Raw genomic sequence first — 16,255 nt, 5'->3', positions numbered from 1 at the left:
TGCAGGGTAGAACTACTTTTCAAGAACCCTCTCATAAGCCAATCTAAACACAATGTATACCTCTAATTCGACTTTTAAGAAACCATAATGCCTGAGGAAAAACAACCAATCAGCAAGAGACAGCAAGACTGACAAGGTGTCTATCATTTGCTGTGCACTTGCAGATACAGCTCCACCGCCTGCCGCTGACATTGGAGCTTGGCTTTCAAGAAGCTTTGCTCAAAGTGAAGAGCCCAATCCCTTTTTTGCTAACAACTGAGCACAAGATTAGCAAATAGAAGCAGGACGAGAAGACCTCAGGCAGCTGAGAGGATTCGCAAGTGATGTGAAATGAGCAACGCATTTCTGCTCAAAAGTTAAGTCTATTGGCTCTCCTTGAGCTTTATTTGTTTGTATTGACTACTAGAGAGAGAGAGAGAGAGAGAGAGAGAGAGAGAGAGAGAGAGAGAGAGAGAGAGAGAGAGAGAGTGAGAGAGAGAGAGATGAGAGAGAGAGAGAGAGAGAGAGAGAGAGAGAGAGAAGAGAGAGAGAGAGAGAGAGAGAGAGAGAGAGGAGAGAGAGAGAGAGAGACTGTGTGTGTGAGATTAGAGTGTTCTAGCAAAATCCAGCAATACGACGAGCCGGCATTTTGGCTAACACGATGAAAAAAAACAAGTAATTTTTTGCTGGCACAGTAGGTATAAACCAATATAAACACTCACCCCTGCTACTGTAAAAAACGTCACTTCCTGGTTCTTCTACAACACAAATGGCTCAAGAGGATTTTCATGGCGGGAGATGCAAAAATCCATATACGACGACATCGTGACGTGTGGTGAAAAAACACATGGGTCCATTCCAGGTGCCTTTCTTTTTTGTTATTTATTAAAAACATACTAAAAATCATGCTTTACATGTCCGTAGACCTTTAAGTATAAAGTATAAATGTAAAATATTTATAGAAACAAAGGGAGAAATCTGTGCTCTCATAAGAAGAAAGATGAATTCTTCCAAGATCAATCATGTTACACTGTTAGGGTATTAATTCAAAGTTTAACTAGAGACGAAAATCATATTTTAACAAGTGAATTTCAAATATATAGTTGTACTATTCTGTAATTACACCTTGTATTCTGTAAAATTGTGTATATATATATATATATATATATAAAATAGTCCCCAAAAAACAATACGGCTTTTGTTATACAAAAACAAACAAAGAAAAAAAAACATTATTCATGCCAGAATGTAAGACTTGCGTGATAATATATAACAGTCATATCGGAACTTTGAAGTGGTTCAAATCTCTGGTAGGGCCCAGTAATGTGTTTGTTTGGTTTTATTGGCCTGCTGGTCCCCTGGTGTACTTTTTGAAATAGTAATTTGTTCCAAATTATTTTGCAGACACCCAAGCCACGGCTCATAGATGCCAGTTTGAGAACCGCTGTTTTAGAGATTTGTTGGCATGCGACACACGCAGACATGCAGCAGCCAAGCACATAGTTGTGTCTAACAAAGACTGGAGGCGATTGTCGGCAAGACACACAAATAGCATAGGGCCGATTAGGGGTAACTATGGCAATGCGCATGTGTCTATACTTAAATAAATAAATAATAATAATGAACACACAAAAAAGCTAATGTGGTTATAAAAGATATGGTACCACGTTACAATAAGGGTACACTTTGGAAAGGTTTAAACATTTATGCTACGTTCACGCTGCAGGGCATGATGTCCGATTCAGATTTTTTTTGTTCAATCCGATTTACTTTTATGTAGTCGGTCACATTACAAAAACAAATCTGACTTGTACCATTGACAGAATGCATCTGTAATGTCACAGGAACACATACAACCACGAGGTGGTGTGTTTACGGAAGGTAGATGTGCACCCCCCTGTGTAGATCTCGTTGTGATGCATTTGCGGCAATTTTAAGGATTTTTGTGCAACTGGAGAGAATTTTTTTTTATCGTTAATGACGTGTCTTTTTTCTGATTCTGTGTCTGCCGTTGCTTCTGTGGTGCGTCTTTTTTGTCGAACAACTGATGACGTATAGGTCGGATGAGCGCGCCACCAGCATCCAAACCGTACTTCCGTCAGCTCCATATCAGATTTATCGCCACATATAAAAGTGGCCTTTGTCGTATGTGAAAAAGACGTGAATTGTACTGTTTACACTAACATGAAATAATCTGTCACATTGGGGAGGAAAATAACTAAATAAAATCGGAATTCACCTACAGCCAGAACATAGCTTAGTTGTAAAGTATTTACACATTTGTTATCCATATATTGAAGTAGCCTTGTTGTAAAGTGGTACTTATGATTCCATATTTAGCGTCAACATGGCCGGTCTTAAGTGTGTGTGTGTGGTAGGTCAACTGAAATGAAGAAAAAACGTTGCTGCGTTCTTACCACATTTGGTCCCATCTTGGTCTCGCTGTTGATTCTTTTCTCCTCTGCGCCGATCAGACCTTCCAGGCCGGACACGGCGGAACCTGCAAGGACAAGATGGATGAGTTTCCTTAGACTGATGAAATACGAATCAAAATCATCACGTGCATGCCCGACTTGTCGCCACAGCGCACAAAGACAACAAAAAAAGTCTTTCTTGGGTACAGCACAATGCAATTACTGTGTAGACATTTAGCACTGAGGCCTAACAATACTTGTATATGGTGGAACTGCTGCCGAATGGTGGTTTTCTTTTCCTGAATTCCCCTATTTGTGTTTTTTGAGAGTGGACTTAGCTGATTAATACCACTATCACACGTAGTTATAGAAATCTTAAACACTAAACAAAAAATGCAAAATACCAGGACGTGACAATGGCACTCATATCAACTTGAGCAGATCACAATCAACATTTATCTAAAAAGATGTCAAAAACATAAAAGAAATACATTAATATTCACCAGAGATGGGGATAATAAAAATGCATTGTGTGCAGATTGGTAGAGACATGTTTTGCTAGTTGGAACAGTTTTACTCTGACCAAACAAAGGATGGAAAAATTCTGACGCTATTGTTAGGCGAATTTGAAATCATCAATAAAAAAAAAAATCTGGTTAATAAAACAGTCTCATCTCTAATACAGTTTAAATTACATTCGTCAGCTCTACTGATTCTAAAGCCCATGGGCAGATTAGACTGCTATACTAACATGTAGAGACTGAAATTTGATTGGACAACAAATTCTAACAACCATGAACATGTACTGGGTACATGTAACCTGCTATACTGTATGTCAAGAAACCAACCGTTACCTTGTTAGCATTTGAGCATCCAACTACATGGCAAGGTGTAAAACGCTTAGCAACGGAATGGAATGGAGATGAAAGGAAAGGAAACGAGGAAACGGAGAGGGAGAGAAGACGCCGCAATAGGCACCAACCTTTCTTGAAGGCTCGCGGAGGGTTGGACAGATCGCCTTGCCGTTAACAAGTGACAGAAAAGAAAAAAGAACAAAGAGGAAGAAGAGAAACGTTGAGTGAGCAAAGAAAAGTCACAATAAAGATATTAGGATGTGATTGGATGCGGGAAAAAAGTATGAAGGAGTGTTTGGACGGCCACAGTTAAATAATCTGAATACTACCGGTAAAAATCTGTAAAAGTCACAATAGTTCTAGATACGTAAAGTTAAAAAAAAACAAGTTTTGTTGTTAAAATTCACTTCTTAAAAGTTTACTTTCATTGGTAAAATGAATAATATAATTTTAGATTTTGAAAAAAAAAATATTCTCGTATTACAACTAAAAATAATGATCGTATCTAACAATTTTGTTTTCCTCTACAATACACAACTTTTGAATTTATTTGGCATTTATGGGTGCAAATGGTCTTTATTTATGATTGATATTAGGATTATTTGTGGGTTCTTGGGAAAATTTCTCCCCTCTGAAGGGTTCCTGGAGCCAACAACTTGAAGAGCCTCTCCTGTAAAGATGTAAACTTATTAAACATGCTCACCTTCTGGTTCCGGGTGGGATCCCAAGGAAGTGACCTGGATGGGCCTGTAGGGTTTCCCCTCTGACACAACAGGAACCTCCACACTCTCCTCTGACGACACAGTCACGTCAGGCTGGGACTCGGAGATGGTGGACAAGAACTGGTCCATGTCTGCTCTCTGTTCCTGGAGTAGCTCATCTGGCAGATGAAAAACAAACAAACAATTGTTATGTGCGATCTCAGGACTTATTTGGATGAACAAAATGTTAAGACCTTACATGATGCAGCGGTGTTAGCAGATAATTATTTTCTGATTCACAAGAGTTCTTTTCAGTCTCCTGGCAATTCAAAGTTTTTTTCGCCAAAAGACTGTTTTTCATACACAGTCAACTGATGATAAGGCAGGTTCAAATTCAAACTCTCAGGTTCAAGGACCTGTCTGTGCCTATTGTAAGAAGCCCGGTCACTTGATTTCTGTTTGCAAAAAGCTCAAATTCAAAAATCAGTCCACTATTTCCCCAAATGCCTGTGCATATATCGCACCCCAGCCTTCCTTGCCAGGTGGTTCTGTGGAGAGTTTTGGTTCTGACAATGAACTTTCAGATTCTGAAGTTCCGGTGAAGTTTTTGCCTTTTATTCACAATGGTTCAGTTTCACTTATGGGAGATAATTCTAACCCAAGGCCTGTTAGTATTCTGAGGGTCACTGGAGAGCTGCATTCTCTGATTTTGAAGGATGTTTTGCCTTTTTCCGCAGAGTCTTCAGTTAACTCAGATATTATTATTAAGAATATCAGTGGCTATTCTCTTGCTCCTATGCATATTGTGAATTTGACTTTAGATTTGGTGTCTGACACCATCGAGCTTGGTGTTCTCGACTCTCTTCCAGTTCCGGGTGTTGATTTGTTGATTGGCAACGATTTTATGGGGGTACAAGTTGCTGCTGATCCTATTGTCACTGTTTCTCCAGAGTGTTCATCCAGTACAGAGAAGTTGGAGTGTGACTTTCTGGGTATTTTTCCGTCTTATGCAGTGACTCGTTCGATGTCAATAGACGTTTCTTTGAAGATTTCTTTGCCGAATGATTCCATTTGTGATTTATCAGACACATTCATGGTTTATTCTGTACCCTCAGAGCCTGATGACTTATCTACAAACTCCTCAGGTCCTACTGATAAGTCTGAAAATATGTTAAAGAACGAACAAGTCAGTTGTATTGCAACAACACTCTCCTCCCCAGTTACTGATTGTACATTTGATGGTGATGCAAGCGTCAAAGATAATGTTGATGATGATGTTTGCAATGTCAAGTTTAATGATTTGAGTGATAATGCTTCACCAAAGTTGTCCAATTTTAATGTGTCACCTTGATGAAAAATTGACACAATTGTCAGCACACCAAAAAGCTGAAATGTCACAAATGTCATGATATAGATGTGGGTGATGCTGTCCCTGTGAAACAACACCCATATCGATTGAATCTGGTGAAGAGTTAGATTCTGCGGAAGGAAGTGCAGTACATGCTGGACAATGACAATATTGAACCCAGTGACAGTCTGTGGAATTCACCTAGTGTACTTGTGCCAAAGAGTGGTGGTCGTGGTTGGCGCTGCTGCGCTAACATTAACACAGTCAATGCACACTGTCATGAACTGACTCCTACCCTCTGCCGAGAATGGACGATTGCATTGATCACGTCAGTCAAGCTACGTACGTAAGCAAGTTTGACCTTCTGAAGGGCTTCTGGCAGGTGCCGCTCACGGACCATGCTAAGAAGATTGCGACATTTGTTACCCCTGACGGACTGTATCAATACAAAGTGATGCCGTTCGGCTTGAAGAATGGCCCAGCAACGTTCCAAAGGCTCGTCAAAAACGTGACATCGGGTCTGGATGGTGTCAAAGCCTACATGGATGATGTCATCGTTTATGCCATGGAAGAGGATTCAGGAGTTCTTTGAGAGACTGTTGGCAGCGAAACTGACTGTCCATCTTGCAAAGTGCAAGTTTGGAAGGGCCCAGGTTGAATTCTTGGGGCATGTTGTAAAGCACGGCCGGGTACATCCATTTAGTGCTTAGGTGGAGGCTATTGCACGCGCTGATGCACTCTACAAGGAGTAAAGTTGAGTTTGACATTTGATATTTCCATTGTATTTCCAAGTGTTTTTGTTTCTGTATTTATCGTTTTAACATGTTTTAAGTATTAGTTATATTACAACAGAATGTTTCTCTGAAACTTTCTTTTCCTTAAGGGGGAGAGTGTTATGTGTGTGTGTATTTTTACTCTGTTCTCTTTATTTTCCTATTATGCTTTTAAGTTGTTATAATGCGGATCTTTGGAACACTGTTTCCTTTCATACTTTTTAAGTCCGTATGATGTGACACGGCTTCCTCTAATGCTCTTGGGTCCGTGTGATGCAAACTCTTTGTCTCCTTTTTGACACGTAAGTTTGAAATGTTTCAAGGGTTACCTATATAAGGAGGAGAAGGACGGACAACGACGCTTCTACTTGTTACGACCCCACCTCTGCTCTGGGAAACTACGATGCTTGGAACACTAACCACACGGATGCCTGCTGCCTTTCGTTTTTGGACCAGCTGGAACTTTCGCTAACTTGGAATACCCGCTGGGATGAACATTTGCTTGTTTGGGAACAGTCGTTCAACATTGGTGACATTGGTGACTATTCACCGTTGTGGCTAAAATACTCAACTACTCATTTTGTGTTCGCTATTTTATCGTGTTTGTGTTGATGTGTGTGAGATTAAATTGTCAGAAACGCAATACAACTGCCTTATCGCATTTTGCTGGTTTGAACAAAGGGGACGTTAGTATAAATTCACACGTAACACAATAATAACAAAATAACACTCATAAACAGGGCCAGGGCTCCACTGAGCCCCACAGATGGCATGTGGATTTGTTTTCTACAATATGAACATATCGTAAATGTGCACACAAAATGCTCACTTGTGGCCATGAAGTAGCTGCAGCTCCATCGCAGACAGATGGGTAAGCAAACGAAGCACACATTCTTTACAAACTCTCAGAGCATGAAGGTGCACTCCATTTTATTACCCAGTGATCCAAGTTGGTCATGAAATAAATTTAATTTATTTTTAATATTTCGTGCACATATTATGCTAAGTGGGTGGGCACTTTTTAGTATGTGATCACTAATTAGCATTTTGTGAGCACTTATACATATTTCGTGGTCACAAATTAGCATTTTTGTGGACGTTATACATATTTTATAGGTACAAATAAGCATCACCCACGCACGCTGTACCTATTACTTTCCCCACAATTTAGTAAGTTGTGGGGAGAAATTAGTATTTCTTGGTGGCAAATTAAAACATGTTTTGTGGACGTTGTACAGATTTCGTGGCCATGAATTAATATTTTATGTGTACCTCATAACTATTTTGGGTCCAATAAAATTTTCTGTTCTCATTTCAAGTCTTGGAGTCCTTTCATTTCACCATCATTAGTGCAAGCAAAATGTTCACAGAACTCGAGACACCCGCTTCCCGTTCTCCGCTCACCAGCAATTAGCATTTGTCTGTGTATTTTTTCCGAGGGAATATCCCAGCAGGAAGCGACTCAAAACGTGACCCAGTTCTGTCAGCGCACTCGCTCAGCCTTCATCACGACGCCAAGACACCACGACTTCATCAACACAACCACACTCAAAGTGATGCAGCACAGAGAAAGGACAACATCTAATTGTTGACCTCGGCAGTCTCATAAAAACTGAATTGAGTTTTTGCCTTGATATACAGTACAAGTTTTCCTTTGTTGCGGTTCACCGAGTGCCGCATTGCTATACTGTGCAGTTTTGTGGTAATTTGACTTACAAGTGCCACAACCCCCGCCCCCTCCCCAAGTAATAAGCTGTCGCTTAGTAGATGTTATTGCTTTTTGTTGTGAGTGAAAATTTTAATTGTTAGTGTGATTTAGACTATTTATATTGTCATTTTTATAGAGCCCCAGACATGACATGGAGATTTGTTTGTCCTAATTCTGACCATGAAGCAGCTTTCCCTCCCTACTGCTGTTTTTACAGCTTTTTAATATTAATATATTGAAAACAACATTACATCATCAACCAAGTGTCTCATGGTGAGTACCATGCTCCAACACTCCCCACAACCCTCATGAGGATAAGCGGCTAAGAAAATGGATGGATGGATGTATTTTAATGAGAAAAAATTAGTACCGGTACTCCATAATATTGTACTTTATAAAAATCTGTTGGTTAAAGGGTGAAAACAACCCCACATAGACGCTGCTTAGCGATAGCCTGAAGCTAGGAGACTCAAAAACAACTATGTGCCTGAACACGAGGTGTCATTTTGTTTTATGTTAACTTTAGCATTCATCTGGGAGTTTCAATAAAGACCAGGAAGCTTCTATTAGTGAAAAACTGTTCGCTAATTGTGGTGAGTTTAGTACACTCCCACCATCCGGCACTCAAATCTTTAAAAAATATAACTTCTGTCACTCGTGTTGCAAGACACCATCCATCTATCTATCCTGCTTATCCCCACTGGAGTTGATCCTAGCATACTATGGGCAGGAGGTGGTGTACACCCTGGGCTGATTGCCAGGCAATCACAGAGTACATACTGTATGAACAAATAACCATTCCCACTCACTTTCATACCTACGGACAATTTAGAGTCAGGGAACTCAAGGCATTGCTGTACTTTAACAAAAAATCCATCTATATTGTGGATCGCAGGCTTGGTTGGAACAACTCCACCAGAATAAACAGGCATTCACTGTAATTCCATAATCATTCTTGTTCCTTTTCTGGAACCCACCAATTTCATCCTGAATCTCCTCTGCAACGTAGGGGACCTTGTAGAGCAGGGACAGACTCTGGTTCATCCTCTCCTCGATCACATGCAGGTGGGTCATCACCTGACGAAATAAAAAAAGATAGGAAGTCAAGTATGACACATATTGACACTGACTTTAATATATAAATTAGCATCACTTCTGAATGACTGTACACCATACTCAGCCTATCAGTCTGAATTAGCATCTCTCTCTCTCTCTCTCTCTCTCTCTCTCACACACACACACACACACACACGCACACATGCACACGCACGTACACGCACGCACACACACGTACACGCACGCACACACACACACAGACACACACACACACAGCCACACAGACACACACACACACACACAAACACACACACACAAACACACACACACAAACACACACACACACACACAGACACACATGCAGGCGTTTGAAGGTGTCAGGAAACTGCATGGCCAACAGATGGCGAAAAAGTGCCTTTTCTCTACGTTGTGGCATGGTCACTACTCCCTAGCCTGTACAACTGCAACACAGGAAGACCTGTTTCCAATATTAAAAAAAAAAAATCTCGTCTTGAAGCGCTCGTCCTGGTTTAAAACCAGTCGTGTTTTGAAAACGTAATTTGTAACGCTAATACAAACTTTAAGCCATACTGTGAGGACCCAAATCCTGCCTTTATACCACAACACTACTTTGAAGCTCAATCACAGATTGAAGCAATACCTTAATACCCTAATCCTGACTTCAAGCCTTAATTTGAAATTGAACCCATACTTGGAAACCTTAATTCTCGTTTAAAACTCTTTAACTCAGGGTTGAAACCCTAGACACCATACACCAGGCTTAAACTCTTAGTACTTTTACTTAGTACTCCTGTTTAAAGTCACTGTTAGGTTTTCAAAGTAGTTCATTTCAAATTAGTCTTTGAAGCAGTCTGAAGGGCTACCTAACGTTATGGCTAGTCGAAATGTAATCATGCAGTTTGTCTTTTTATAGCATAGTTTACTTTCAAAACACAAATGTCCACACTAAAAGTTGGATTCATGGCGACACACACACTACCAACACAACAACAAAAACATGTCAACACACTCAATGACGGACACTCACAGACATAGCTCTGTTACACAAGCACAGCATGTCTAAGCCTGTTCCTGCCTCCTCATTCTCGCCTCTAACAGATGAGCCTCCTCATTTCACCCCCGCTCCAAGCTGACACATTATTAACGCACATCCCAAAACACACTACCACCGTTCTTCTGCGAGTACTGACACAGTCCAAGCAGGTCCGCAATCTTAGATTAGTTCAAAACATATGGAGTCACAGGACATGACATGCGGGGGTGGAAGGAAATGTTTAATCATTCCCACAATATAGATGAAATATGCACAAAATGCTCCTTTGTGGCTACTAAGTAGGAATAAAGAGTGCACAAAATACAATTTCAAAAATACTAGCTTTCCTGGACAGTTGGTTAAGGAATTAGAGCTCACTTCATCAGAAAATTGGAAAGTATGCAGTTCTAGTGAAGGTTTTCCCCATTTTGTGGCCACAAGTTGGTCTATTGGGGCCACAACATACTTCCAATCGTGAAGTAGGTAGAATGTGCACACAAAAATACACATGAATAAACAAATAAATTCTTTCTGAACAAGGCGGCACAGTGATCAACTGGTTAGAGCATCAGGCTGTTCTGAGGATTAGGGTTCAAATCCCAGCTTTGCATGTGTGAAGTTTGCATGTTCTCCCCGTGCCTGCGTGGGTTTTGTCCGGGCACTCCGGTTTCCTCCCACATCCCCAAAAACATGCATTAATTGGGGACTTTAAATCGGTCTTAGTTGTGATTGCGACTGCAATTGATTGTTTATCTCTATGTGGGATCTATGTAGGCTCCAGCACTCCTGAAACCCTTTTGAGGATAAGCAGCTTACATAATCCATGGATAGGATATTTCTGAAGAGTTTCTGAACAGTTGGATAAGCAAATGAAGCGTCTATAAACTGTTCAGTCGTCAACCTAAGAAATAGTATTTTGTGTGGTTTTTATCATCTAAATTATGCCCACAATATTTTTTTTCCATAACTGATGTCTGGGGCTCCATAAAAACAAGAATAGTGGCAATATCGTTATTGTTAAAGTTTCCCAATGACTTCATAACTCAAAGTGAGTCAGAAGCTACAAGTACTGGTTGTTTTCCAGGCACTTCTGTCTGCGTGCCTGTACTTGATTTCACACTCATCATCACTTCACTTGGTGAAATCCAGTATTTCCCAACATTTATTGAGACAAGACACAATATTTTAGGTAATACAGCACACCACCAAAACCTGAAGTGAAAAAAAGTGCTTGAAAAAAACATCAATTCATTTTCTTATCCGCTTATCCTCACGAGGGTAGAGGGAGTGCTCGAGCCTAAACTAGCAGTCATTGGCCAGGCGGTAGGGTACACCCGAAACTGGTTGCCAGCCAATCGCAGAGCACATGGAGACAGACAACAGGCGCACTCAGAATCACACGTACGGGCAATTTAGAGTGTCTAATTAATGTTGTATGTTTTGGGGATGTGGGAGGACATCGGAATGCCCACAGAAAAAACAGGCCCCTGTGGGCCCCAGGCCATAGTTTGGACACGACTTGTTTCAACTATTAATATAGACAATTGTTCAGGTTTAAGACTACTTAATTGCAGTTTTTTTTACTTTTCACAAGCGATAGGGACTGATGCCCAGGGAGTTGCTGTAGCTCTCTTTTTCCTGAAAGTGACACTGAAACAAGATCCACCTGTGATTTCATCTGAGCTGCCTTCTCAGGGTCCACAGCCAGGACGTGCTGGTAGTGGCGGATGGTGTGCTGGCGATCCTTGTTCTCGGCACGCACGTAGCGGCGAAGCGCCTGTAGGATGCGATGAGGCTGAGGAGGAGGGGGAAAAACACCTGTTAGCTACTGACATTAGAGTAGCGATTCCCAAGGGCTCCCTGAGCTGTAAATTGGGGGTCCACATAATAATTTGCAATTCATTCTTATGCTGTATCATATAAAAAACTGTAAACCTACATATCAAACGTTCTCGACCTGCTGATCCATGTAACTCCGTAATATTATGCAGTTTAAACATTCTTCTTGTTCTTTTCCTTTCGGCTTGTCCCGTTAGGGGTCGCCACAGCGAATCATCTTTTTTCCATCTAAGCCGACCTCGTGCATCTTCCTCTCGAACACCCAGTATCCTCATGCACTCCCTCACCACATCCATCAACCTTTTCTTTAGTCTTCCTCTCGCTCGTTTGGCTGGTAGCTCCATCCTCAGCACCCTTCTACGAATATACTCACTCTCTCGCCTTTGAACATGTCCAAACCATCTAAGTCTGCTCTCTCTAACCTTGTCTCCAAAACATCTAACTTTGGCTGTCCCTCGAATGAGCTCATTTCTAATCCTATCCAGCCTGTTCACTCCAAGCGAGAACCTCAACATCTTCATTTCTGCAGCAGTCCAGCAGGATTTATTTATTGTACGGTCTTGCAGGTCGGAGCCTCTTGAATTTGTCACCAGTTCAGGAACCGGAAGCCAACAGTTTAAACATTATTATGGTGCTTAAATATGGTAAAATAAAAAATTGTACTTCAATAATAATTGCATTAGTGCGTTTCATATACATTACTTATACTCATACTTACTCATACTTTACATGATTAAAACCATTTAGACAGAAAGAAATAAAACATTTTTTTTTAAATGTGAAAAAATACAAATTAAAAAATGAAAATAAAAGTACAATTAAAATACCTTACGGTTCCAATAATATTATTGAAAAGGGGAAATACTGTAGTGAGAAAAAAGAAGCATTTTTAACCTGGATTTAAAAACATTCAAACGTGGGGCTGACATCACTTCTGTAAGTATAAATAAAAAATTCTACCAAAATAAGTGTTGAAATCAATTCATTCTAAAAGATGAAATGGCAAAGTATTGTACTTAAAGTCACAACTGAACATTACTTGACAATTGTTAATGTAAAAATGTTGAAGCTATCGTAACGGTAAGTACAGTTTGAACGTTGGATTCAGTGATTCCTTTGTACACTGCAAGAGCACAGGTGTGAACATTAAGGCCCGAGGGCCAAATCCAGGGTGACACATAATTCTATGTGGCTTGCAAAGACAAATTAACTGTCAACTTCCATGATTGCTGGGAAAATTTGTACCAAAATTATAAATTGGCATATGTCAGAAATGATAACACTGCGATATAAGCATTTTTGTGTCATTAAATGATGGGAAAATGATTACAACTTTTTACCCAAACAAAATATATATTAGTTCTTAGAAATATTGTTCCCTCATTATACTTATTTTTAGTATCATAATATAATGACTTTATCTTGAAAAAAAAACCCACCTATATTTTCACAACTGCATTTGTTCTCGTAATATTTAGATTTTTTTTTTTTAAATCCCTATGGCATCTTGGAGTAATTATGTTGGTTGTGGTTATGATTTGTGTTAGAATTCTAATGGGGTCGAAGGAAAAAAAAACACACACACCCTGTCAGAGAAAGTCAAAGAACCCCTTGCAGCAACTTGTACAAATAATGTTATGTGATTAACCTTAGGTGGGTCTGCCTGCAGGGCCGCCAGATAGTTCTCCAGCGCCAGCCGGCGCCGGTCATTCAGCATGGCCTCCACCCGGGCCAGGTGGGTCTCCACCAGCTGCTGCTTCTCGCTAGCAGCCTCCTCCTCTAGGGACGCCACCATGGCCTGGAAGTGCTGCACAAAAACACAACATTAGTAACAGCACCTGAACTAATTAAATGAACATAAGTTCACAAACTTGTTCAGATTTTGGACAAACGTAAATTGAAAAAAGTCTATTTCTGCCTGACGAATGTTATTTTGAACGTGCTCATTCTGGAGTCTGTGAACGACAGTTCATTTAGTTCAATTAGAATTCCGGGTTTCATGTGAGATTTCCAGTAGAAAAAAACAGCTAAACAGTTAACAAGGCTTCATATGTTAGTGGAAAAACGCTTATTTGGCAACCCAGCCGCCATCAGCCATGTGTCATCAAAATGTGATGCATGACTGGAGGGGGAAATAACAGAGCTTTTGGATGTTACATCAGTCCGGAAATGTTTATTTTTGGCGACAGAGTAAGGTAGGCTACTTCCTGCTCGCACCTGGTCGGCATAAGAGTGTTTTCCCTTTTGTAGTTCTTGGAGGGGGTGGATCCATAAAGGCACAGGTGGCACAGGCTTACATGCATATCTAAAACCATCATGATATGGAGAGTTTCATGTGTTTGGTTATGTTAGGCCTGGAGACGGCTAACTTTCCACCTCAGATTGTGTTTGCACATTAAGGACTACAGTGAAGTTTTTCTCTTCTCCCTCATGAAAAAAAGAAGCCCATTCAAACAACACAATTTTTCATCATATTTTAGAGACTGTAAGGTGAAAGCTGCAGCTGGCTACAAGTGTGGACTCAATGAGCAGCAACATGCCAATCGGGCATGACCTCATTTCTAATCCTATCCAACCTGCTCACTCCGAGCAAGAACCTCAATATCTTCATTTCTGCCACCTCCAGTTCTGCTTCCTGTTGTCTCTTCAGAGCCACCGTCTCTAATCCGTACATCATGGCTAGTCCTACCACTGTCTTAAACACTTTGCGCTTTCATCCAAGAGCTGAGACTTTTTTGTCACACAACACACCTGACGTCTTCCTGGCACCCATTCCAACCTGCTTGTACCCTTTTTCTCTTCCTTACCACAATCACCATTGCTCTGGATTGTTGACCCCAAGTATTTGAAATCGTCCACCCTCGCTATTTCTTCTCCATGTAGCCTCACTCTTCCCCCTCCACCCCTCTCATTCACGCACAAGTATTCTGTTTTACTTGAATAATCTTCATTCCTCTCCTTTCCAGTGCATGCCTCCATCTTTCTAAATGTTCCTCCACCTGCTCCCTGCTTTCACTGCAGATCACAATATCATCTGCGAACATCATGGTGCAAGGGGATTCCAGTCTAATCTCGTCTGTCAGCCTATCCATTACTACCGCAAACAGGAAGGGGCTCAGCGCGGAACCCTGATGCAGTCCCACCTCCACCTTAAATTCTTCTGACACACCTACGGCACATCTCACTGCTGTTCTGCTTCCCTCATACATGTCCTATGCTATTCTAACATATTTCTCTGCCACACTGGACTTGCGCATGGAGTACCACAGTTCCTCTCTTGGTACTCTGTCATTGGCTTTCTCTAGGTCTACAAAGATACAATGTAGCTCCTTCTGACCTTCCCTGTACTTTTCCACGAGAACCCTCAAGGCAAATAATGCATCTGTGGTACTCTGGTGTATATACATAGTGTGATACTACCTCCACTCTTGTAGGTCGCTGTATGTTCCTGTCACTTCTGGAAATAAAGTGTTCACCACTCCCATTACCCGTCACTTCTTCATTGCCCCCGTTTCCTTCGCCAGCATGTCCAATGAAATCTGCGCCAATCACAACTCTCTCTCTGTCTGGGATGCTCAGGACTACTTTGTCTAGTTCCTTTCAGAATTTCTCTTTCAACTCGAGGTCACATCCTCCTACCTGTAGGGCATAGCCGCTTATCACATTATACAGAATACCCTCAATTTCAAGTTTCATCATCACTCAATCTGATACTCTTTTCACCTCCAAGACGTTCTTACTCAGCTCTTCTTTTAAAATAACCCTGACTCAATTTCTCTTCCCATCTACTCCATGATAAAATAATTCAAACCCTGCACCTAAACTTCTAGCCATTCTCCCTTTCCACTTGCTTTCTTGTATGCACAGTAAATCAACCTTTCTCCTAATTATCATGTCAACTAACTCCTGAGCTTTTCCTGTCATCGTCTCAACATTCAAAGTCCCTACACGCACCTTTATGGTCTGTGCGTTCCTCTTCTTCTTCTGCAGACAAAGCCGCTTTCCTCCTCTTTTTTGTCTTTGATCTACATTATCTGAATTTGTACCTACGCCTTGCATTTATCTGGACTTGGGACTGGCCGACAGGTGGCACAATATTGTGCTGCCAAGCGGCCTGCAAATAGTATAATGGAGCTGTTTTATAATTATAATGTGATTATTTGTTGTTAGTATTTTTTACACACTCACAGTCTATGTAAAATAATTAATGTAACCAAATTAATGCACATGTTAATTTTATTTATGTAAAAGCTTATCATAAGTATTTCACTATTCTGTTAAAAAATTTAAATACATAATAAAATAGCTTATTTTTAAAATTTTATTTTATTTTACACAATCAGTAGATTAATAATTACTTAATTAGAGGAATGAATTGAAAATTAACAACATTTTCACAAACACATTTTTGTGTGTTGTGAAAAAAAAAAAACAAAAACAAAACAATTACTGAAACATACATTAGAAGTCTAGATAATTTTTAAATGCTCGGTGAACCAATGAATTAACCAAGTCTTCAATGTACAATG

At 40.4% G+C, this 16,255-nt stretch overlaps 1 protein-coding gene across 5 annotated transcripts in view; it reads right to left on the bottom strand.

Moving 5' to 3' along the window:
- The window catches only part of aplp2 (amyloid beta (A4) precursor-like protein 2), a 97,682-nt gene that overhangs the window by 5,759 nt on the left and 75,668 nt on the right, over window positions 1-16,255 (bottom strand). For all 5 annotated transcript variants that reach the window (XM_061826859.1, XM_061826860.1, XM_061826855.1 and 2 more), the window contains 5 exons: window positions 13,375-13,533; window positions 11,554-11,682; window positions 8,755-8,854; window positions 3,951-4,127; window positions 2,397-2,479 (listed from right to left, as the gene is read on the bottom strand). In XM_061826859.1, the coding sequence (XP_061682843.1) occupies window positions 2,397-2,479; window positions 3,951-4,127; window positions 8,755-8,854; window positions 11,554-11,682; window positions 13,375-13,533 (648 nt within the window). The remainder of the gene's footprint in view (window positions 1-2,396; window positions 2,480-3,950; window positions 4,128-8,754; window positions 8,855-11,553; window positions 11,683-13,374; window positions 13,534-16,255) is intronic.

Source organism: Syngnathoides biaculeatus, chromosome 8 (genome assembly GCF_019802595.1).
Source record: "Syngnathoides biaculeatus isolate LvHL_M chromosome 8, ASM1980259v1, whole genome shotgun sequence".
NCBI lineage: Eukaryota > Metazoa > Chordata > Actinopteri > Syngnathiformes > Syngnathidae > Syngnathoides > Syngnathoides biaculeatus.
The sequence above is the reverse complement of the archived record's forward strand: the minus strand, read 5'-3'. Positions and strand labels throughout refer to the sequence as shown.